The sequence below is a fragment of the Mobula birostris genome, chromosome 6 (genome assembly GCF_030028105.1).
Source record: "Mobula birostris isolate sMobBir1 chromosome 6, sMobBir1.hap1, whole genome shotgun sequence".
NCBI lineage: Eukaryota > Metazoa > Chordata > Chondrichthyes > Myliobatiformes > Myliobatidae > Mobula > Mobula birostris.
In genome coordinates this window covers 105,112,953-105,136,113 of record NC_092375.1, presented here as the reverse complement: position 1 = coordinate 105,136,113, position 23,161 = coordinate 105,112,953, and the positions used below count along the sequence as shown (strand labels likewise).

General features: G+C 46.1%; 1 protein-coding gene across 1 annotated transcript in view; it reads left to right on the top strand.

Annotated features, from left to right (window-relative positions):
- LOC140199858 (cytochrome P450 27C1-like) overlaps nucleotides 1-23,161 on the top strand; it is a 50,349-nt gene that overhangs the window by 19,749 nt on the left and 7,439 nt on the right. The window contains exons 3-8 of the mRNA XM_072262364.1: nucleotides 4,996-5,189; nucleotides 12,821-13,030; nucleotides 16,731-16,894; nucleotides 18,236-18,402; nucleotides 21,760-21,838; nucleotides 22,481-22,684. Coding sequence (XP_072118465.1) covers nucleotides 4,996-5,189; nucleotides 12,821-13,030; nucleotides 16,731-16,894; nucleotides 18,236-18,402; nucleotides 21,760-21,838; nucleotides 22,481-22,684 — 1,018 coding nt within the window. The remainder of the gene's footprint in view (nucleotides 1-4,995; nucleotides 5,190-12,820; nucleotides 13,031-16,730; nucleotides 16,895-18,235; nucleotides 18,403-21,759; nucleotides 21,839-22,480; nucleotides 22,685-23,161) is intronic.

Sequence of the window (23,161 nt, the reverse complement as noted above, 5' to 3'; positions counted from 1 at the left end):
TTCTAAATACAAGTGATTTAAACCACTTGGGAAAGAGCAGGGGAGATCTGATGAGATCTGGTACGTTGCCAAAGACTAGCCAGTTTCTACAGTGGAGAGCGTTCTGACTGGCTGCACCACTGTCTGATATAGAGGCTCCAATGCACAGGATTGCAGAGAGCTGGACACTCAGCAGGCTCCATCACCAGTACAACCCTCCCCAGACAGAGGACATCTTCAAAAAGTGGTGCCTCCAGAAGAACATCCATCACTTGTCCCTCACCATCCAGGATATGCCCTCTTCTCACGACTATTTTGCTGGGGGCTGGAAACTGGAGCCCCAGGTCAGTGGTAAGAAGGGTTGGACCAGGAGGTAGATATCAGAGGAAGTATTAAAAGGCAAAATTGAAATTACAGGCATGATGAGTCAGATAGTTTGAAGTGTGTATATTTTAGTGCTAGGAGTATTATGGGTAAGGGTGATGAACTTAGTGCATGGAACTATGATGCTGTAGCCATTACTGAAACTTGGTTGAGAAAGGGTCAGGAATAGGTGATCAATGTTCCAGGTTTTCGAAAGGATAGAGGAGGAGGCAAAAGAGGAGGAGGATGTTGCACTACGAATCAGGGACAACATCACAACAGCACTGAGGGCAGACATAATGGAGGGGTCAGACACTGAGTCCATTTGAGTGGAACTCAGGAATAGGAAGGGGGCAATCACACTGATGGGATTGTACTGCAGACCCCCTAATAGCAATCAGGGCATTGAGGAACAGATATGTAATCAGATTAAGGAACTGTGTACAAATAAGAGGGTTATTGTCATGGGGTATTTCAACTTCTCTCATATAAACTGGGACCTTCTTAGTGTAAGGGGTTTGAGTGGTGCAGAATTTGTTAAATATATCGAGGAAGGTTTATTAAATCAATATGTGGATGGTCCAATGAGAGGAGGGGCCATACTGGACCTGGAGTTGGATAATGAGCCTGGTCAGGTGACTGACCTTCCAGTGGGTGAGTAGTTAGGGTACTGTGACCACAACTCCTTATCTTTCAGGATAGCTATAGATAAGGAGAAGTATGGTCCTTGTGGGAGAGTTTTAAATTGGAGTAGGACAAATAACATGGGCATTTGGCAGGAACTAAGAAGCATTAATTGGGAACAGTTTTTTTTTGTAGAAAGTCCACATCAGACATGTGGAGGGTGTTTAAAGATCAATTGCACAGAGTACAGGAAAGGTATTTTCCTGTTAGAAGGAAAGACAGGGATGGAAAGATAATAAAACCTTGGATGTCCAGAGAGGTGATGAATTTAGCCAAGAAGGAAAATGGAAAAGTAGTTAAAGCTTTGGAAGTCAGGATCAAACAAAGCCCATGAGTATAAAGAAACCAGAAAGGATCTAAAGAAGGAAATTATGAAAGCCAGCAGGGGCCATGAAAATTCCTTGGCAAGTAGGATTAAGGTGAATCCTGAGGCATTCCATACATACCTCAAGAGCAAGAGGATAACTAGGGAGAGGTGGGACCACTCAAGAGAAAAGTGGGTAACATTTGCTTGGAAGCAGAGAATGTGAGTGAGGCACTAAATGAGTACTTTGCTTCAGTATTTATCAAAGAAAAGGATATGGAGGACCAGGAGACCAGTGCTGAGTGTATAGGTCCATGAGAGGTCAAGGAGGAGGTTGGGCCTCCGAGTGAGTATTGAGGTGGATACGTCCCCAAGGCCTGATGAGATTTACCTCAGATTATTGAGGGAGGCCTTGGATGTTTAAGAAGGGAACAAGGGAAGATCCTAGGAACTATAGACCAATGAGTCTCACATCAGTTGTAGGGGAAATTGCTGGAGAAAATTCTTAGGGAGGGGATATATAAGCATTTGAAGGCCCATGGCCTAATTGGGGAGAGCCAGCATGGCTTTGTGCTTGGCATGTTTTGCCTTACCAACTTAATTGCTTTTTTTTGACAAGGTGAAGGGAGAGATTGATGAGCACAGGGCAGTGGATGCTGTCTACATAGATTGTAGTAAGGTGTTTGACAAAGTCCCCATGGGAGGCCAATCCAGAAGATTAAGATGCACAGGGTCCGTGGTAAATTGGCTGTCTGGATTCAGAACGGTCTTATTCAGTTGAACATATGAGCAGATGGAGTTTAACCCAGATAAGTGTGAGGTGTTGCACCTCGGCAGGACAAACTCACGGTGACAGTATATTGTTAAGGGCAAGATCCTTTACAGTGTTGTTGAGCAGAGAGCTCTCGGGATCCAAATTCATAGCTCCTTGGAAGTGGCTACACAGGTCGATGAGGTGGTTAACAAGTCCATAAGACATAGGAGCAGAATTAGGCCATTCAGCCTATTGAGTCTGCTCCACCATTCCATCATGGCTGATCCCAGATCCCACTCATCCCCATACACCTGCCTTCACACCATATCCTTTGATGTCCTGACTGACCAGGAAACAATCAACTTCCACCTTCAATATATGCACTGACTTGGCCTCCACCGCAGTTTGTGGCAGAGCATTCCACAGATTCACTACTCTCTGGCTGAAAGAAATCTTCCTTACCTCTGTTCTAAAGGGTCGTCCCTCAATTTAGAGGCTGTGCCCTCTAGTTCTGGATACCCCAACCAAGGGAAACATCCTCTCCACATCCACCCTCTCTAGTCCTTTCAACATTCGGTAGGTTTCAATGAGATCCTCTCTGCATTCTTCTAAATTCCAGTGAGTACAGGCCCAAAGCTGCCAAATGCTCCTCATATGTTAACCCCTTCATTGCTGGAATCATCTTCGTGAACCTCCTCTGGATTCTCTCCAATGACAACACATCCTTTCTGAGTATGGGGCCCAAAACTGTCGACAATACTCCAAGTGTGGCTGACTAGTGCCCTATAAAAGTTCAGCATTATCTCCTTGTTTTTATATTCTATTCCCCTTGAAATAAATGCCAACATTGCATTTCCTTCTTTACCACAGACTCAACTTGTAAATTAACCTTCTGGGAGTCTTCTACAAATCCCTCTGCACCTCCAATGTTTGAACTTTCTCCCCATTTAGATAAAGCTGATTAAAATTCATTTGGATGTCTGTGGTGTGGATGCGAATCAGGAGGTGTGAAAGTTGTATATAGTTTCAAAGAAAGCATTGTCCATACATTGTAAATATGGAGTTGACCTTTGATGTTTGGCACATAAAATATCTAGCCCCATGTTGGGCCAGCGAGACCTTTCAACCGAAAGCCTCTCCATATGATGCCTGCTGTACCTTGTTTTGTTGAATAAAGAAGCTGCCTTGTATCTACCAGTAATTTTCCCTGGTGACTTAATTCACGCAGCACATTTTACCTTTTACCAAAATGCATTATCATACATTTCCCAACACTGTAATCCATCTGCCATTTTTATGCCCATTTTTCCAATGTGTCTAAGTCCTGCTGCAATCGCATTGCTTCCTCAGCACTACCTACCCCTCCACCTATCTTCGTATCATCTGCAAACTTTGCCACAAAGCCATCGATTCCAACATCCAAATCATTGACAAACAATGTGAAAAGTAATGGTCCTAATACTGACCCTTGAGGAACACCACTAGTCATTGACAGTCAACTGGATAAGGCCCCTTTTATTCCCACTCGCTGCCTCCTGCCCGTCAGCCATTCCTCTATCCATGCCAATATCTCTCCTGTAATGTCATAGCATTTTATCTTGTTAAGCAGCCTCATGTGTGGCACCTTATCAAACGCCTTATGACTTTGACTTATTTAACATTACTCTCCAAGTACCCCGAAACCTCACCCTTAATAATAAACTTCAACACTTTCCCAACCACTGAGGTTAGACTAACAGGCCTATAAATTCCTCCCTTTTGCCTTCCTCCCTTAAAGAGTGAAGTGACATTTGCAATCTTCCAGTCATCCAGGACCATGCCAGAATCAAGTGATTATTGAAAGGTCATGACCAGTGCACCCGTTATCTCTTCAGCAACTTCTCTCAGGACTCTGGGATGTAGTCCATCCGGTCCAGGCGACTTATCCACATTAAGACTTGAGCCTGCCTGGCACCTTTTTCCTTTGTAAAGCAGTGGCAGGAAAACAGGCACAGAATTAAGATTAAGATTAGCTTTATTTGTCGCACGGACATCGAAGCGTACAGTGAAATGTGTCACTTTCAGATTGTGCTGTGGGCAATTTGCAAGTGTGGCCGTGCTTCCAGCACCAGTGTAGGTCGCCCACAGCTTGCTAATCCTAACCCATACGTCTTTGGAATGCGAGAGAAAACTGGAGCTCCCGGAGGAAACCTACTGGGCAGGAAGAGAATGCAGAAACTCCTTGAAGACAACAGCAGGAACCGAACACTGATCAGTTATCCCTGGCACTGAAAATCTAAACATCAGAATGTGAAAGAAATATGATCTAAGTGACTTTGACTGCGGGATGATTGTTGGTGCCAGAAAGGGTGGTTATCTTGGAATCTGCTGACCTCCTGGGATTTTCACATTAGAACTGGCTACAGTTTACAGAGAATGGTGCAAAAACCAAAAAAAAATCCAGTGAGCGGCAGTTCTGTGGGTGAAAACGTCTTGTTAATGAGAGAGTTGAGAGGAGAATGGCCAGACTGGTTCCAGCTGACGGGAAGGCGACAGTAACTCAAATAACCACACATTACAACAGTGGTGTGCAGAAGAGAATCTCTGAACGCACAACACGTTGAAACTGAATGGATGGATTACAGCAGCAGAAGATCACGAATGTACAGAAGTACACTCAGCAGCCATTTTAGGTACCTCCAGTAGCTAATATTAAAGTGGCTACTTAGTCTATGTACTCTGATAATAAATTTATTTTGACTTTGAATCTGATCTACTTCCCAGACTAAGTCAAAGGACTGGGATCAGAAGGAATGTCCCAGAGTCACGGGACCACCAGTGTACACCATTGGCCCCCATGAGGAGTTGGCTTTAACGTAGAATTCTCTAATCTCTCTGACTCAGGTCACACTGGTACTGCTGTTTATTTCAGGGAGGGAGAAGAGTGGCTGAAAATGAGGAACGCCCTGAAGCAGCGGATCATGAAGCCCAAGGATGTGGCCACGTTCTCCCAGGGAGTGACGGACACTGTCGCTGACCTGATCACAAGGGTGAAGCATGTGAGGGACAGTAGCTCACAGACTGTGACCAACGTGAATAACTTGTTCTTCAGATTCGCATTGGAAGGTGAGTTGCTTCATTAGAAAGCATCTCACATCCCCAGTCTGTTAACCCAACACAACACAGTCATCCTAAGTGGAGGGCAGTTCCAGGGAAGCATCAGTTTCCCATAGTCAGGAAGTAAGCGTTTTGTTATTCAATTAATGTACACGTACAGGACTAGATAAACAACTCCTCTGACTGAGCTCGGTGTTTTAGAGTCATGGAGTCACAAAGCACAGAAACAGGCACTTTCACCACACTGACTCTCAAGCACCCACTCATAGAGCATAGAATCGTACAGCCTGTGATGTTGTGCTGATATTTTAATCTGCTCCATGATCAATCTAATGCTTCCCTACTGCATAACTCCGTATTTCTTTCATCTATATGCTTATCTAAGACTCTCTTAAATGTAATTCCAGAAATAGTAGGGGACAGAGGGTCCAGTGAGATGGAGGAACTGAGCGAAATACATGTTAGTAGGGAAGTGGTGTTAGGTAAATTGAAGGGATTGAAGGCAGATAAATCCCCAGGGCCGGATGGTCTGAATCCCAGGGTGCTTAAGGAAGTAGCCCAAGAAATAGTGGATGCATTAGTGATAATTTTTCAAAACTCGTTAGATTCTGGACTAGTTCCTGAGGATTGGAGGGTGGCTAATGTAACCCCGCTTTTTAAAAAAGGAGGGAGAGAGAAACCGGGGAATTATAGACCGGTTAGCCTAACGTCGGTGGTGGGGAAACTGCTGGAGTCAGTTATCAAGGATGTGATAACAGCACATTTGGAAAGCGGTGAAATGATCGGACAAAGTCAGCATGGATTTGTGAAAGGAAAATCATGTCTGACGAATCTCATAGAATTTTTTGAGGATGTAACTAGTAGAGTGGATAGGGGAGAACCAGTGGATGTGGTATATTTGGATTTTCAGAAGGCTTTTGACAAGGTCCCACACAGGAGATTAGTGTGCAAACTTAAAGCACATGGTATTGGGGGTAAGGTATTGGTGTCGGTGGAGAGTTGGTTAGCAGACAGGAAGCAAAGAGTGGGAAAATAAACGGGCCCTTTTCAGAATGGCAGGCAGTGACTAGTGGGGTACCGCAAGGCTCAGTGCTGGGACCCCAGTTGTTTACAATATATATTAATGACTTGGATGAGGGAATTAAATGCAGCATCTCCAAGTTTGCGGATGACACGAAGCTGGGTGGCAGTGTTAGCTGTGAGGAGGATGCTAAGAGGATGCAGGGTGACTTGGATAGGTTGGGTGAGTGGGCAAATTCATGGCAGATGCAATTTAATGTGGATAAATGTGAAGTTATCCACTTTGGTGGCAAAAATAGGAAAACAGATTATTATCTGAATGGTGGCCGATTAGGAAAAGGGGAGGTGCAACGTGACCTGGGTGTCATTATACACCAGTCATTGAAAGTGGGCATGCAGGTACAGCAGGCGGTGAAAAAGGCGAATGGTATGCTGGCATTTATAGCGAGAGGATTTGAGTACAGGAGCAGGGAGGTACTACTGCAGTTGTACAAGGTCTTGGTGAGACCACACCTGGAGTATTGTGTGCAGTCTTGGTCCCCTAATCTGAGGAAAGACATCCTTGCCATAGAGGGAGTACAGAGAAGGTTCACCAGATTGATTCCTGGGATGGCAGGACTTTCATATGAAGAAAGACTGGATGAACTGGGCTTGTACTCGTTGGAATTTAGAAGATTGAGGGGGGATCTGATTGAAACGTATAAGATCCTAAAGGGATTGGACAGGCTAGATGCAGGAAGATTGTTCCCGATGTTGGGGAAGTCCAGAACGAGGGGTCATAGTTTGAGGATAGAGGGGAAGCCTTTTAGGACCGAGATTAGGAAAAACTTCTTCACACAGAGAGTGGTGAATCTGTGGAATTCTCTGCCACAGGAAACAGTTGAGGCCAGTTCATTGGCTATATTTAAGAGGGAGTTAGATATGGCCCCTGTGGCTACGGGGGTCAGGGGGTATGGAGGGAAGGCTGGGGCGGGGTTCTGAGTTGGATGATCAGCCATGATCATAATAAATGGCGGTGCAGGCTCGAAGGGCCGAATGGCCTACTCCTGCACCTATTTTCTATGTTTCTATGTTTCTATGTACCCATCCCAGCAGCACACCCCATGTACCCACCATTCGGTGTTTTTAAAAAAAAACTACCACTGACATTTCCCCTATAATTTCCTCCTATCACTTTAAAGTTTGCCATTTTCTCCCTAGGTAAAAAGTGTGGCTGTCAACATGATCTACAGTATGTCTCTTATTTTCATTAACAGCTCTATCAAGTCAACTCTCATCCTTCTTCACTCCAAAGAGAAAAGTTCTCTAATCCAGGCAGCATCCTGGTAAATCTCCTGTGCACCCTCTCGAAAGTGTCCACATTCTTCCCATAATGAGACAACCAGAACTGAGCACCAGACTCCAATGTGATCCAACCAAAGTTTTATAGAACTGAGCAGGCCTTCAGCGTCCATGCTGACCATCAAGGGCCTATTTTCTCCAGATTCCAGCATCTGCAGTCTCTTGTGTGCTCAGTTACAGTGAACTCATTTTATGTCCCCATTTCCTGCCACCTCTACCACACAAGGGCACTCCAGAGCCGAGTTACAGCAGCCAACTAACTCACCAAACTGGCAAGTCTGGAAATGAAGTCCTGAAGGTCAAGTCTGTAAGTCCTGGCTGGAGACTGAAGGCTGGAGTCCCAATATCTAAGTGTTTGGAGCCAAGATCTGGAGATCTAGCAGCAGCCTGTCCTGGGTTGGAGCTCCGTGCGTGAGAGAGAGTCGGGGTGGGGAGGGCAGGAAGGATGCTGCTTTTATTTCCTTCTGTCAAGCCTTGTGGGCATGCCGTGTTGGTGCCAGGATGTGTGACGACACTTGAGGGCTGCAGCCGCCACATTGGCTGTTAACACAAATGACGCATTTGTAAGTTTCGATGTACCTGGGTCTGAATCTGAACCTGACCTGGCCCGCATGGCTTTGGGATGTGGAGGAAGCCAGGTTATCCGGAGGAAACCTGTACACACCCACAGCAGCATTACCAGAGGCCCAGGTCCCTGGAGCTGGGAAACAGCAGCTCCACTGTCTCCACCATTACCCCCCAAGATGTTGTTTGACCAATGGTTGGTGAGGGGAGAGTCCTTACTATTTATTGGTTTATTATTGTCGTGTGTACCAAGTTAGAGTGAAAAGCTTGTCCTGCATCCTGTTGATACAGATCAGATCATTACACAGTGTATCAGACATCCCACCCTGCAAAAACCAATTTCAGGGAGGTAGCACCATCAATTTGCGGGAGATTTCCGGGAGAAGTGGGATGTCTGCAATAGAGTAGCTCCTTAGCAGCTAGCCAGCTAGTTTAAATAACATTAGCTATGCTAATGAACGAATGACACCTGTTAAACTCACCTCAACATGTCTTTTACAGTCTTAACCCACCATGGGCAATAGAAAAGTCACTGTAGCAAACAGCGCAGCGAGCAACACTATCATTATTTTTGACCCCTATTAGGCAGGGGTACACTTTAGCGTAGTCTGGGATGACGTACGTTTTATATTTTTTCTGGAACACTCTGCCACTGACTTTTTTTGGAACTCTCTCACTTGCTCTCTCTCGCTCGTGGTCACTCTCATTCGCACTCGCTCTCTTGTGCTTGCTTTCTCGTTCTCGCTCTCTCGCTCTCGCGCTCTTTCTCGCGCTCTCTCTCGTGGTCGCTCTCGCACTTGCTTTCTTGCTGTTGCTCTCTCTCTCGCACTTGCTTTCTCGCTCTCACTCTCTCTCGCGCTCTCTTGTGGTCGCTGTCACTCGTGCTCTCTCGCGCTTGCTTTCTCGCTCTTGCGCTCTCTCTCTCTCTCGTGGTCGCTCTCACTCACGCTCACTCTCTCGCTCTCTCTCTCGTCGCTCTCACTCGCGCTCGCTCTCTCGCACTTGCTTTCTCACTCTTGCGCTCTCTCTCTCTCCCTCTCTCTCTCTCTCTCTCTCTCTCACTCTCAAAAAAATTGATTTCCGGGATATTGTATATAATTTGCGGGCATCAGGGAGCCACTATTAATGTGCGGGAGACTCCCAGAACTTCCGGGAGAGGTGGAATGCCTGGTGTATTGAGATAGAACAAGGGAAAACAATAACACAGTAACAGTCACAGAGAAAGTGCGTGCAGAAAGTGTAAAATCAGATTGTGAGGTGCAGATTCAACAGTGGGATAGAAGCTGTCCTTGAGCCTGTTGGTCCATCCTTTCAGGCTTCAGCATTTTGGTTTTTATTTCAGAGCTTTTTTGAGCCTGGATTTATGTTCCCTGGCTATTGTTCTGGGACTTGGGCACTGCCCTGGCCTGATATGGAAAAGTAACAAGAGCCTTGATGAACTTCTGAGGGGTACTGTAATACGAAGGCAGGAAGATCGTACTAAAACTGTTGTAGAGAGTTGACAAGGTACTAGGTTTATAAAGGCAGCTTTTGGCAGATTGGCCTTCATGTTTGTTTATAATACATAATTGTTTGTATATTGTGAGCATTGTGTACAGGAGTTGAGATGTTATGTTGAAGTTGGTGAGGACAGATTTGGAACACTGAAAACATAAATAAGTGAGCTTTATCTGTCACTCTGAAATGTGTCATTGGTGGCAACGAACAACACAGTCCAAGCATGTGGCGGGGCAGCCGTAAATGGCTCCAGGCTTTTGGCACCAATGCAGCATGCCCACAACGTATTAGCCATGTGTCTTTGGAATGTGTGAGGAAACCGGAGCACCCAGATCAAACCCATGCAGTCGTGGGGCCACACAAACCTGTTAATTCAGCTGTTCCAGTCGCCTACCTACAGGACAGATATCAATAAGATCAAAAAGAATTCAGAGAAAGTTTACAAGGATGTTGCCGGGACTTGAGTTAGGGGAAAAGGTTCTTCCCTGGAATAAGAGGGGATTTGATAGAGGTATTTAAAATTATGATGGGTATAGATGGGGTAAATGCAAGCAAGCTTTTTTTCCTCAGGAACAGTCACTTTATTTATTTAGAGATACAGCATGGATCAGGCCCTCTGGCCTTTCAAGCTATGCCACCCAGGAACCCTCAATTTAACCCTAGCTTTCTTACGATGATCTATTAGCCTGTATGTCTTTGCTCTGGGAGAAATTCCACGTGGAGTACGAACAAACTCCTTACAGGGGATGCTGGGATTGAACTCCAAACTCCGATGCCTTTAGTGTAATAACATCACATTAACCGCTATGCTGCCACGCATCCGACTGCTTTCCCCAAGCAGTAAGGCTGATCAACACCTCCACTCCCCCAACCACCTCTTTATCATATCCTGTCAGTCACTTCATGCACAGACTCTCCTGTACCTAGTGTCACTTTATGGACAATCAATCTATGTCTATTAACTATTTTACGTAGGGTCCATGGAGTTGATGCCACTTTGTTTCATTTCTATAGATACCGTACCATCTCCTGAGTAAATACAGATGCAAAAAATTCATTTAAGATCTCTCCCAGCTGTTTGGCTCCACACATGGATTACCATTCTGATCTTCCAGAGCGTCAATTTTGCCCCTTGCAATCCTTTTGCTCTTAACATATCTGTAGAATTCCTAAAGATTCTCCTTCACCTTGTCTGATAGAACAACCTCATGCCTTCTTTTAGCCCTCCTGATTTCTTTCTTAAGTGTTCTCTTGCATTTCTTACAGGCATGTACAAGCTTTGTATTTTCAAATTTTCACTTTTGAAGGCCTCCCACTTACCAAGTACACCTTTGCCAGAAAACAACCTGCCCCAATCCACTCTTGCTAGATCATTTCTGATACCATTAAAATTGTCCTTTCTCCAATCTAGAATCTCAACTCACAGACCAGACCTATCTTTATGCATATTTACTTTGAAACCAGCAGCATTGTGATCATGAGATATAAAGCATTTCCCTACACAAACTTCTGCCACCTACCCTGTCTCATTCCCTAAGAGCAGATCAAATATTGCACACTCTGTCCTTGAGGCTTCTACATACTGATTAAGGAAACTTTCCTGAACACATTTGACAAACCCTATCCCATCTAGTCCTTTGACAGTATGGGAGTCCCAGTCAATATGTGGAAAGTTAAAATCACCTGCTATCACAACCTTATGTTTCTTACAACAGTCTGCGATCTCATGATAAATTTGTTCGTCTTAATCCCGTGGTCTATAATATAGCCATTAACGTGGTCATACCTTTCTTATTCCTCAGTTCCATCCATAAAGCCTCACTAGAAGAGTTCTCCAGCCTGCCCTGACTGAGCACTGCCTTGATGTTTTCCCTGCCCAATAACACCCCCCATCATATCTCTGGTATCTGATTTCTGACACACCTAACCACCTCAGAGTCATCAGAGAACTTCTGCAAGTGAGAAGACTCAGATTTGTACTGAAAGTCTGAGGTGTTCAGTGTGAACAGAAACAGAGGCAGGACAGTCGCTTGTGGAGCACCAGTGTCACTCACCACCATCTCAGACAGAGAACTACACAGCCGCCCCTCCTCCGCTGTCACAAGGATCGTTACAGAAAATCTTTCTGACCAAATGCAATGAGCATATACAACAGTTCATCTCTGTGCAACAGGAGAACACACATCATAGTACAATATTCTGTTTTATTATTTTGTATATTATTATTGCACGTTGGTAGATTATTATTGTGTATTTTATTATAACCATATAACAATTACAGCACGGAAACAGGTCATCTCGGCCCTTCTAGTCTGTGCTGAACTCTTACTCTCACCTAGTCCCACCGACCTGCACTCAGCCCATAACCCTCCATTCCTTTCCTGTCCATATAGTTGTCCAATTTAACTTTAAACAACAACATCGAACCTGCCTCAACCACTTCTGCTGGAAGCTCGTTCCACACAGCTATTATTCTGTACTTTATTAGTTAAGTCTACACACTGCTAAGTGTTTTTAAATGTTACTGCGGGTACGAAAGAATTTTCCACTTGGATCAATAAAGTACTTAATATTATTGAATTATTATTAATCCCTCCCACTCTGTCACATCTAAAACAATGGAAACCCCAGAACATTGAGCTGCCAGTCCTGACCCTCTTGCATCACCAATGGCTACAATATAGTAATTCCATGTGTGGATCCATGCCCTGAGCTCATCTGCCTTTCCTATGATACTTCTTGCATTGGAATACAGGCAGCTCAGGATACTAGCTGCACTATGCTCAACCTTTTGATTCCTACCTTTGTCTGAGGGCTTACCAACGTTTTTCTCCACTATCTGTTCTGGCACTCTGGTTTCCATCTCCTGCAGCTCTAGCTTAACCCCCCCCACCCCATCCCATGCAGCATTAACAAAGCTTCCCGCTAGGAACGAGATGTGGGCTTTGTTGCCACACGGAAGAGAAGTTTGGATATGTACATGGGTGGGAGGGCTATGGTGGGCTGTGGTCTGGGTTATCTGCAGAAGGATGGGACGAGGCTGGAAACCGACTAGACAGGAGATAGTGCCTGTTTCTGTGCTGTGGTGCTGTATGACTGTGAGGATGCCAGTGTGAGTGACCCACCTCCTGGCCTTACACCACCTGGCTGACTGTGATGGTGGCTGTCGCTTCCCATCTGTGTGCTGCTGATAACCATATTGTCCTCTTCACCTGCAGGTGTTGCCACCATCCTTTTCGAAGCTCGCCTCGGCTGTCTAGAGAACGAGATCTGCCAGGAGACCAAGCAGTACATGGAATCTCTAGAGCTCATGTTCAGCATGTTTAAGACCACCATGTATGCAGGGGCCATTCCCAAGTGGCTCCGCCCTCTCTTCCCAAAGCCTTGGAATGAGTTCTGTCGGTCCTGGGATGGACTTTTCCGATTCAGTAAGTGTCGTGTCGTTGTGAACGTGTGGTTGTTTTCCGATTCAGTTAGCATTATGTCCTTATAAACGTGTATCTTTTTTCCTGATTCAGTGAGCATCGTGTCCTTGTGAACGTGTGGCTTGTTTTCCTCCCTCAATGTCTGTTCCCAATGTTTTCCCATTGTGTAGGGTATAAATGCTGCGAAAAATGTTTTCTGCAGCAGCATTACAAACAGGTCAAACATAAATTGCATAAGCTTATATGACCATAAATGATACATAACTTATAGAACATAGAAAACCTACAGCACAATACAGGTCTTTCGGCCCACAATGCTTTGCTGAACATGTACTTTAGGAATTACCTATAGGGTAATTACCCATAGCCCCCTATTTTACTGGGCTCCATGTACCTATCCAAAAGTCTCTTAAGTCTGCCTCCACCAGCATCGTCATCAGCCCATTCCACGCACTCACCACTCTCTGCATTTAAAAAAACTTACCCCTGACATCTCACCTGTACCTACTCTCAAGCACCTTAAAATGGTGCCTCCTCGTGTTAGCTATTCCAGCCTGGGGAAAAGCCTCTGACTATGCACACAATCAATGCCTCTCATCATCTTATACACCTTATGACAAATTAAACTTATGACATTAGCGGAAGTTGGGAGAAATACAGTCTAAAGTTTTTCAGGTCACTTCCAGAACCTGATGGTGGTGGGGAAGAAGCTGCTGTTGAACCTCGAGATGTGGGTCTTCATGCCCCAGTACCCCCTGCCCAATGGTGGCATCGAGAAGAGGGCATGGCCCACATGGTGGGGGTTCCTGGTGATGGATGTTGCCTTTCTGAGACACTGCATCTTGCAGGCTGTCCTCAATGGTGGGGAGAGATATTTTTTGTTGGGGTGTGGAAGAAAGCACCAAGAATTGGATCTACTCTGGAAAGCTGGAGGTCGTATTAATTTGTGGTTGGCATGAGACTGAATACACAGGCAGTGCCTCAAGAAGGTGGCATTCATTATGAAGGACCCTCGCTATCCAGGACATGCCCTCTTCTCATTACTCCCCTCAGGAAGGAGGTACAGGAGCCTGAGGATGCACACTCAGTGTTAAGAGCTGCTCTTCTCCTTCGCCAGCAGATTTCATCATGGTCCATGAACACTACCCCACTATTAGTCCTTTGCACTATTTATTTATTTGTTTGTTTGTTTGTTTATTTTGTGGCTTATAGTAATTTTTATGTCTTGCTCTGTACTGTTACTGCAAAGCAACCAATTACACAATACATGTCGGTGGTGATGAACTCGATTCCGATTCCGAATTGTCCAAACAAGAAGGGGCAAACTTTTGGACTCATTGCCCTACTCTCCTGTCCATGAGGCTCTTTAATGTTCCAGAGCTTTATAGATCCATGGGAACACAACTGCCCAAAGATTTCACTCCAAGTCCCATGCCTTCATGGTTTGGAAAGTAACATCAGCAGTCCTCTTTTCCTATTGGGTCTGAATTGGGATTGGTTTATGATTCCTGCGTTCTGCGATACAGTGAAAAACTTGTCTTGCATATTTCACTCAAAATGCTGGAGGAACTGAGCAGGTAGGCAGCATCTATGGACATGAATAAACAGTCAATGTTTCAGGCCAAGACCCTTCTTCAGGATAAGAAAGAAGGGGGAAGATGCCGGAACAAAAAAATAGGAGAGGGAAAGGAGGCTAGCTGGGGGGTGATAGCTACAGTCGGGTGGGTGGGAAAGGTAAAGGGCTGGAGAGGAAGGAATCTAATAGGAGAGGAGAGTGGACAATAGGAGAAAGGGAAAGAGGAGGGGACCCACGTGGATGTGATAGGCAGGTGAGAAGAGGTTAAAGACCAGAGTAGGGAATAAAAGAAGAGGGGAGGGGAGGGATTTTTTGCCATCAGGTTGGAGGCTACCCAGATGGAATATGAGGTGTTGCTCCTCCACCTTGAGGGTGGCTTCATCATGTCACAAGGGGAGGCCGTGGACTGATATGTTGGAATGGGAATAGGATTAGGAATTAAAATGATTGGCCACTGGGAAGTTCTGATTTTGGCAGATAGAACGGAGGTGTTCGACGAAGCGGTCCTCTGAATTATGACAGGTCTCACCAATGTAGAGGAGGCTGCACCGGACACAATAGATTCACAGGTGAGGTGTTGCCTCCTGACGTGTCTTCATCCATATTAGTGAGACCCTTGTAGATTAGGGCCCAGTTTAACCAAGTCCATCTGCCACAAGCGGAGCTTCCCTCTGGCCAAACACTTCCATTCCAGTTCCCATTCCTGTTCTGACACGCTGGTCCAGGGTGAAGGAACACACCTTACAGTCTGTCTGTTCCCCCACCCCCCATGCTTCCTCCAATCCCCACTCTCACCTATTATCTCTTCCAATGGTGATACAGCAGAATGGGCCCTTCGAGCCTTTGAGCCGAGCCACCCAGCTCTCCCCCAATTTAATCCTAACACATTCACAGGACAGTTTACAATGACCAATTAACCTACCAACCAGTACGTCTTTGGACTGTGGGAGGAAACCGCAGCTCCTGGAGGAAACCCATGTGGTCGTGGGAGAACATACAAACTCCTGACAGACAGTGGCAGGAACTGACCACTACGCTGCCATGCCAACCCAACTGCCTACCTTCTCACCTCCCTATTACTTCCCCGTGCGTCCCCTCCTCCTATTGTCCACTCTCCTCTCCTATCAGATTCCTTCCTCTCCAGACCCTGACCTTTCCCACCCATCTATCACCTCCCCTCCCCCCAACTTTTCATTCTGCCATCTTCCCCCTTCCTTTCCAGTCCTGAAGTGTCCACTCTTTACTCCAGCACCCTCTTTGTCTGTGAGTTTGACTGTGAAGTTGGGATTGGTGCAGAGAGAGTGGAGGGCAGTACGTTCAGAGGGAGTAAGGTTCGGGGAGGAGAGAGGGGTGCTGAGGTTGGTTGATGTCTTGTCGGTAATTTGAGGTGAAAAGATACACAGCAGGCAGAGAACCTGGGCAGTGTGTCCAAGAAGAGGAGGAGGATTCAAGATGAGAGAAGGAGTCATCAGCATAGTGTGTGGAATTCTTGCCAAAGAAGTGGGCTCGGAGACAGAGGTGACAGAAGGTGACCTCAGCATTGTGGCAGGCCTAGAACTCGCTGAGGTACGGCCAAAGGGAGACAAAGGTAAAACACTTGCTGAGGCCAAAACAGAGCTTCAAGGAGGGGTAGGTCAGAGGGGATGGTGAAGACACGGCAAGGATTAGATGGCTCTGGGCCTGTACTTGCTGGAATTTAGAAAAATGAGGGGGGGGATCTCATTGAAACTTACTGCATATTGAAAGGCCGAGATAGAGTAAACATGCAGAGGATGTTTCCTATAGTGGGGAAGTCCAGGACCAGAGGGCACAGCCTCAGAGTAGAAGGATGACCCTTTAAAACAGAGATGAGGAGGAATTTTTTTAGCCAGAGGAATTCATTGCCACAACGAGCGGTGAACGTCAAGTTATTGGGTATACTTAAAGTGGAGATTGATATGTTCTTTATTAGTGGGGGTTCAAAGGTTACAGTGTGAAGGCAGGAGTTTGGAGTTGAGAGGGATAGTAAAATCAAACATGATGGAATGGCGAGCAGACTCGATGGGCCGAGTGGCCTAATTCTGCTCCTATGTTTTATGGTCTTATGTTGACTGCCTCTTTTCCAACCTCCCCGTCACATCTAACCAGGTGAGATCCACGTTAATAGAAAGCTGGCTGAGATTGCACGAGAGCTGAAACAGGGAGAGGAGGTCCAGGGTGGACTGCTGACCCAGCTACTGGTCAGTCAGGAGATGACGCTGGAGGAGATCTACGCCAACATGACTGAGCTGCTGCTGGCGGGCGTAGATACAGTAAGTCTGAGCAGGCCTTGCTTTGTGTAGCGCCTGTTACATCCACAGTGCCGCGGTAGCGTAGCGGTTAGCGTGATGCTATTGCAGTTGGAGGTGTTCAATTCCAGTGTGGTCTGTGAGGAGCTTGTATGGTGACCGCGTGGGTTTCCTCTGGGTGCTCTAGTTTCCTCCCACAGTCCAAAGACAAACCAGTTAGTAGGCCAATTGGTCATTATAAATTGTCCTGTGATTAGGCCAGGGTTCAGTCAGTGGGTTGCTGACCAGCTTGGCTCATTCAGCCAGGGAGGCCTCTTCCCTGCTGTGTCTCTAAATATATACAGGGAATGCTAAACTGCTTTTACCATCAGCAAGTGCCACCTTACAGAGTCTTATAAAGACACAAAGGAGGAAATCTTACTGTGATGATGTAGAGTAACACAGTAGCAACCCACACAAAGCCAGCACAGTTAGTGTAGCGATTAACATAACGCTTTACTGCAGCCACCATCGGAGTTCAGTTTCCTTCGCTGTCTGTAAGGACAGTGCTCTCTCAGTGACCACGTGGGATGTCTCTAGGTGCTCCAGGTTCTTCCCATCTTCCAAAGGTGTATGGTTCGTAAGTTGTGGGCATGCTGTGTTGGCACCAGAAGCGTGGCAACACAGATTTGGACTGCGCTGGGCGTTGACACAAACGAGGCAGTTCACATTTTGCTGGTTCGATATACATGTGACAAATAAAGCTAATCCTTAAAGCACTGGAGGAAACCAGCTTGGTAAATCAGTTTATTATTGTCACACGTGCCAAAGTACAGTGCAAAGATGGTCTTGCATACTGTCTATACAGATCAAATCATGTACATTGAGCAAGAGCAAGGCAAAATAAAAACATTGCAGAATTAAGTGTAAAAGATATCAAAAAATTGCACTGCAGGTAAATGATAAAGTGCAAGATCATAATATAGTAGATTGTGAGGCCAAGAATGCATCTTATCATACAAGAGTCTGGTAACAGTGGGATAGAAGTTGTCATTGAGCCTGGTATATATTGTCACATGCACGGTGTAGCATTTAGCTTAATGGCTTATAGCACCAGTGACCCGGCTTCAATTCCTGCCACTGTTTATAAGGAGATGTGGCCATGTGGGTTTCCTCCCAGTGCTCTGGTCTCCTCCCACAACCCAAGGACCTGTGAGTTGGTAGGTTAATTGGTCGCAAGAGTCCAATTTGGGTGGCAGGGGCTCGTTGGGCAGAAAGGCCTTTATCTCTAAATCTCTAATTACCGTCCATACCGATGGAGGTAGAAAGGAGAGAAACACTGCTGTCCTGTCTTGTGTCTTGTTGTTGTGTGGTTGTTCCCTGCAGACTTCCTTTACTTTGTCGTGGTGCACATATTTACTGGCCAGCTATCCGGCCATCCAGAGATCGGTGTCTGAAGAAATCCTCCGGAACCTGGGACAGGATATGACTCCAACAGTCCAGGACCTGTCCAAATTGCCTCTGGTCCGCTGTGTCCTTAAGGAAACACTAAGGTAAAACCTTCACTTTGTGGCAGCATAGCAGTCAACCTATCTCTTTACAGCCTGCAATCACAAACCAGCGTTCAATTCCAGCTGCTGCCTGTAAGGACTTCTATGTTCTCCCCGTGACCGAGTGGGTTTCCTCCCACATTCCTAAACAAACACGGGTTGGGATTAGGGTTAGCTGTGGGCCTGCTATGTTGGCGACACCAGCAGGCTTCCCCCAAAGTAATCCTCAGACGGTGTTAGTCATCGATGACCATGATGCATTTCGCTGTATGTCTATGTACTTGTCACAATCTCTCTAACCTCCCTTTCTTGTGGTTTTATTCCTCACTGGTGGTGGAGGGGCTGCAGGGATTAAGCTGTTTCAGCAGGGACTGGGAGAGTCATTACTTTACCCAAAGAAACATGTGCATTTGAGTAAAAATTAAAGGTTGGCTTTATTTACCTCATGTTCATCAAAACACTTGGTGAAATGCATGGTTTGCGTCAACAGTCCAAGGACCGTGCTGGGAACAGCCCGCAGGTGCTGCCCCTGCTTCTGGTACCAATGTAGCATTGCCACAACTTACTAACCTATGTGTGTGAGGAACGTGGGAGGAAACCAGAGCACCCAGAGGTAACGGGGAGAGCGTACAACCTCCTTACAGACAGCGGCAGGAATCAAACCCCAGTCAGTGGCACAGTGGTTTCATTTCTCCGACGTGCATTGGCTACTCTTCTCCCATTCTAATGCAACCCCCTTCCCTCCCTTTCTCACCCCACACCGCACGTGTCCTGAGATATGGTGCACTGAGGAAGGGCAAGGTAAAACGATAGCAGGCTGCAGCACAGAGTGTAATGAAGGGCTGTACAGGTGGACAAGATCAAGAGCCTACCTCACTGTGCTAGGGATTGCTCAGTGAAGAAGATTCGGTCCTTGGGCCTGGGGGTACGTGCTTTCAGGCTTTTGTATCTTTCAGTGGGTGGGTGGGGGGAGAAGTCAGAATGTCTGTGGTGGGTGGTGTCTTTGATCTTGCTGGCTGCTTCCCTGAGGCAGGGTCCATGGAGTGGAGGCTGGGTTCAAAGATCATTTATAATCCAACTATGTATACATTATACAGCTTTCAGATTCTTCTCCTTACAGGCAGCCGCAAAAAAAGAAACCCAAAATAATCCATCAAACAGAACTGTCAAACACCCAATGTGCAGAGAGAAAAAAACAATAAAAGCAAGCAAGTCGCGTTCAGAACTGAAGTGCACAGACACCAAGCTATAGCCTCAGTTCAGGCAGAGCCAAGAAAACATTGCAGAGCAGTGAGCTGAACCAGACCGTCCCTCATCTCCACCCTGACACCCTGACCTTTTCATCTGCTGAGGTGCTTAAATTGCAGAGCAGTGAGCTGAACCAGACCGTCCCTCATCTCCACCCTGACACCCTGACCTTTTCATCTGCTGAGGTGCTTAAATTGCAGAGCAGTGAGCTGAACCAGACCGTCCCTCATCTCCACCCTGACACCCTGACCTTTTCATCTGCTGAGGTGACCAGACGTTGTGTTCTGTCACAACGATATGCTCTGGGACGTAGACCCCACTGCAGCAATTCAGCTTGTACCTGAACTTTCCAATTCAGCCCAGTGCTAAATAGATTGAAACTCAGAGTTATTGTTTGTAGTGATTCTTTATCAGAAAAAAATGTTGCTGAGAAAGTATTTAGATGTTTCCTTTGTTTGCCAGTGAAAAATAGTTGCTGATCTTCACCAGCGCCATCTTAAATTGGAACTTTCCATGATATGCTGAACTGTGTCTACAGTTCTCTACTGTTTTGTGTGGTCTCAAACAGAACCGTGTTTACGATTCTCTACAGAACCATGTCTACAATTCTTTAGTGAACCGTATCTACGATCCTCTACGGAACCGTGTGTACAATTCTCTACAGAAGCATGTCTATGATTCTCTACAGAGCTATGTGTACAATTCTCTACAGAGCCATGTGTACAATTCTCTACAGAACCGTGTCTACGATTCTCTGCAGAACCATGTCTACGATCCTCTATGGAACCGTGTCTACGATTCTCTGCAGAACCATGTCTACGATTCTCTACAGAACGGTGTCTACGATTCTCTGCAGAACCATGTCTACAATCCTCTATGGAACCGTGTCTACGATTCTCTGCAGAACCATGTCTACGATTCTCTACAGAACGGTGTCTACGATTCTCTGCAGAACCATGTCTACGATCCTCTATGGAACCGTGTGTACAATTCTCTACAGAACCGTGTCTACGATTCTCTACAGAACCATGTCTACGATTCTCTACAGAACCATGTCTGCGATTCTCTGCAGACCCATGTCTGCGATTCTCTACAGAGCCATGTGTACGATCCTCTACGGGCCCGTGTCCGCGATCCTCTACGGGCCCGTGTCTAGAATTCTCTACAGAGCTGTGTCTAGGAGCTTACATCACCAATAGCCTGTCCAGGTTTAACCATGACCAAGAAAGTTCGCCAGTGCCTTTACATCCTCAGGAGGCTTAAGAATTTTGACATGTTCCCTTTGACCCTTACCAGTAGGAAGCATCCTATTCAAATGCATCATGGTTTGGTCTGGCAGTTGCTCTGTTGGAGATTGTAAGAAACTACAGAGAGTTAGAGACATAGCTCGGCACATCACGGAAAGCAACTTCGCTCCATGGATTCTGTCTGTACTTCCTACTGCCTCAGAAAGCAGCCAATATAATCAAAGACTCTACCCATCCTGGATATTCTCTCTTCTCCTCCTCCAATTAGGCAGAAGATATAAAATCCTTAAAGTTCCTACCACCAGGCTGAAGGACAGCGTGTACCCTACTCTTATAAGACTACTAAATGGTATCTAGTACAATAAAATGGATTCTTCACCTCACAATGTACCTTGTTACAGCCTTGCACCTTACTGTCTGTTTGATCTGCACTTTCTCTTTAACTATGAACCTTCATTGGTTGATAGGTTCTTAATTAATCAGCATGTCTAAGGTTACAGGAAGAAGGCAGGAGAATAGGGTTGAAAGGGATAATAATTCAGCCATGATGGAATTGCGGAGAAGACTCAATGGGCTGAATGGCCTTATTCTGTTCCTATGTCTTATGGTCTTCATTCCATAGTTTCTCCCAATGCCCTTAATGGAATGATTTGTATCAACTGCATGTAAAACAAAAGGTTTTCACTGTATGTTGGTACATCTAACACTCGCAAACCAATTTACCCATTTACCTACAATCTGGTTGCTCTACAGGTACCTCACCCAACAGAGGCCCTAGTTTAAGTCAACCTTTGACTAGCTTGGAATCTTAAATTGTAAACCCAAATGACTTAAACATAAAATTCCTTCTTGTTCTCCCAAACAGGATGTTTCCTGTTCTCCCTGGAAATGGTCGAATCACCCAAGAGGACATGGTTGTTGGAGGATATTTCATCCCAAGCGGAGTGAGATCTTTATTTACTTTTCCAAACAAAACCGATTATTCTCTCTGCTGGCTGGGAGGCGGGGTGTGGCTGGCAGGAATGGGACTTGTTTTTCTGTTGTTGTTTGCTCTTTCTGTATTGCTCTACCGAGCATTTGGGCATGCTATGTTGGCGCCAAAATGAGTGGTGACACTTGCCGTGCATCCCTATATGTGTTGGTCAAAAGACTCATTTCACTGAATGTTTCAATGTGCGTGTGATAAATAAAATGAGTCTGACAAGGGAGTGATGAGAAAGGAGTCTGAGATGATTCGTGGACTGAGGAAGTTGAAGCCCAATGCCCAAAGTCTGGAGATCTGTCCCAGAGTTGGGGGACTGTCCGTGTGTATGGATAGGGGAGTGTGGGGGGGAGGTAAGGGACTTGTTTTGCTGTTGTCCAGTTGTTTGTTGTGTTCTGCATTGCTTTGCTGAGCATTGTGGGTATGCTATGTCAGCACCAGAAGGGGGCGACATTTACAGGCTGCCCACAGCACACTTTCAGTTGTGTTAACGCAAATGATGCATTTCTGTAAATCTGATGTACCTGTGATAAATTTAAATCCTGAATCTTGACCTCATTTCCCCCCCCCCACCCTCTCTCTCTCTCTCTCTCTGCACCCACAGACCCAGCTTGCTCTCTGCCACTATTCCACATCACACGATGGTGAGGTTTTCAACAGTCCGGGAGAGTTCCTGCCCCAGCGTTGGCTGCGGAAGGCCAACACGGACAGGGTGGATAACTTTGCAGCCATCCCATTCGGTTATGGAGTGAGGAGCTGCGTGGGGCGCAGGATCGCAGAGCTGCAAATCCAGCTTGCAATTACACAGGCAGGTCTCCCTGATAACGGATTTGGGCTGTCACTGTCACTGGCAGGTTTTCCTGATCATGGATGTGGTCTGTCACTGTTTCACTGGCAGGTTTTCCTGATCATGGATGTGGACTGTCACTGTCACTGGCAGGTTTTCCTGATCACGGATGTGGTCTGTCACTGTTTCACTGGCAGGTTTTCCTGATCATGGATGTGGACTGTCACTGTTTCACTGGCAGGTTTTCCTGATCACGGATGTGGTCTGTCACTGTTTCACTGGCAGGTTTTCCTGATCACGGATGTGGTCTGTCACTGTTTCACTGGCAGGTTTTCCTGATCACGGATGTGGACTGTCACTGTCACTGGCAGGTTTTCCTGATCACGGATGTGGTCTGTCACTGTCACTGGCAGGTCTTCCTGATCACGGACGTGGGCTGTCACTTGCTTCCCATACCAGCATCGTTGGTTCTTTTTGCCACGTGTACCAAGATGCAGT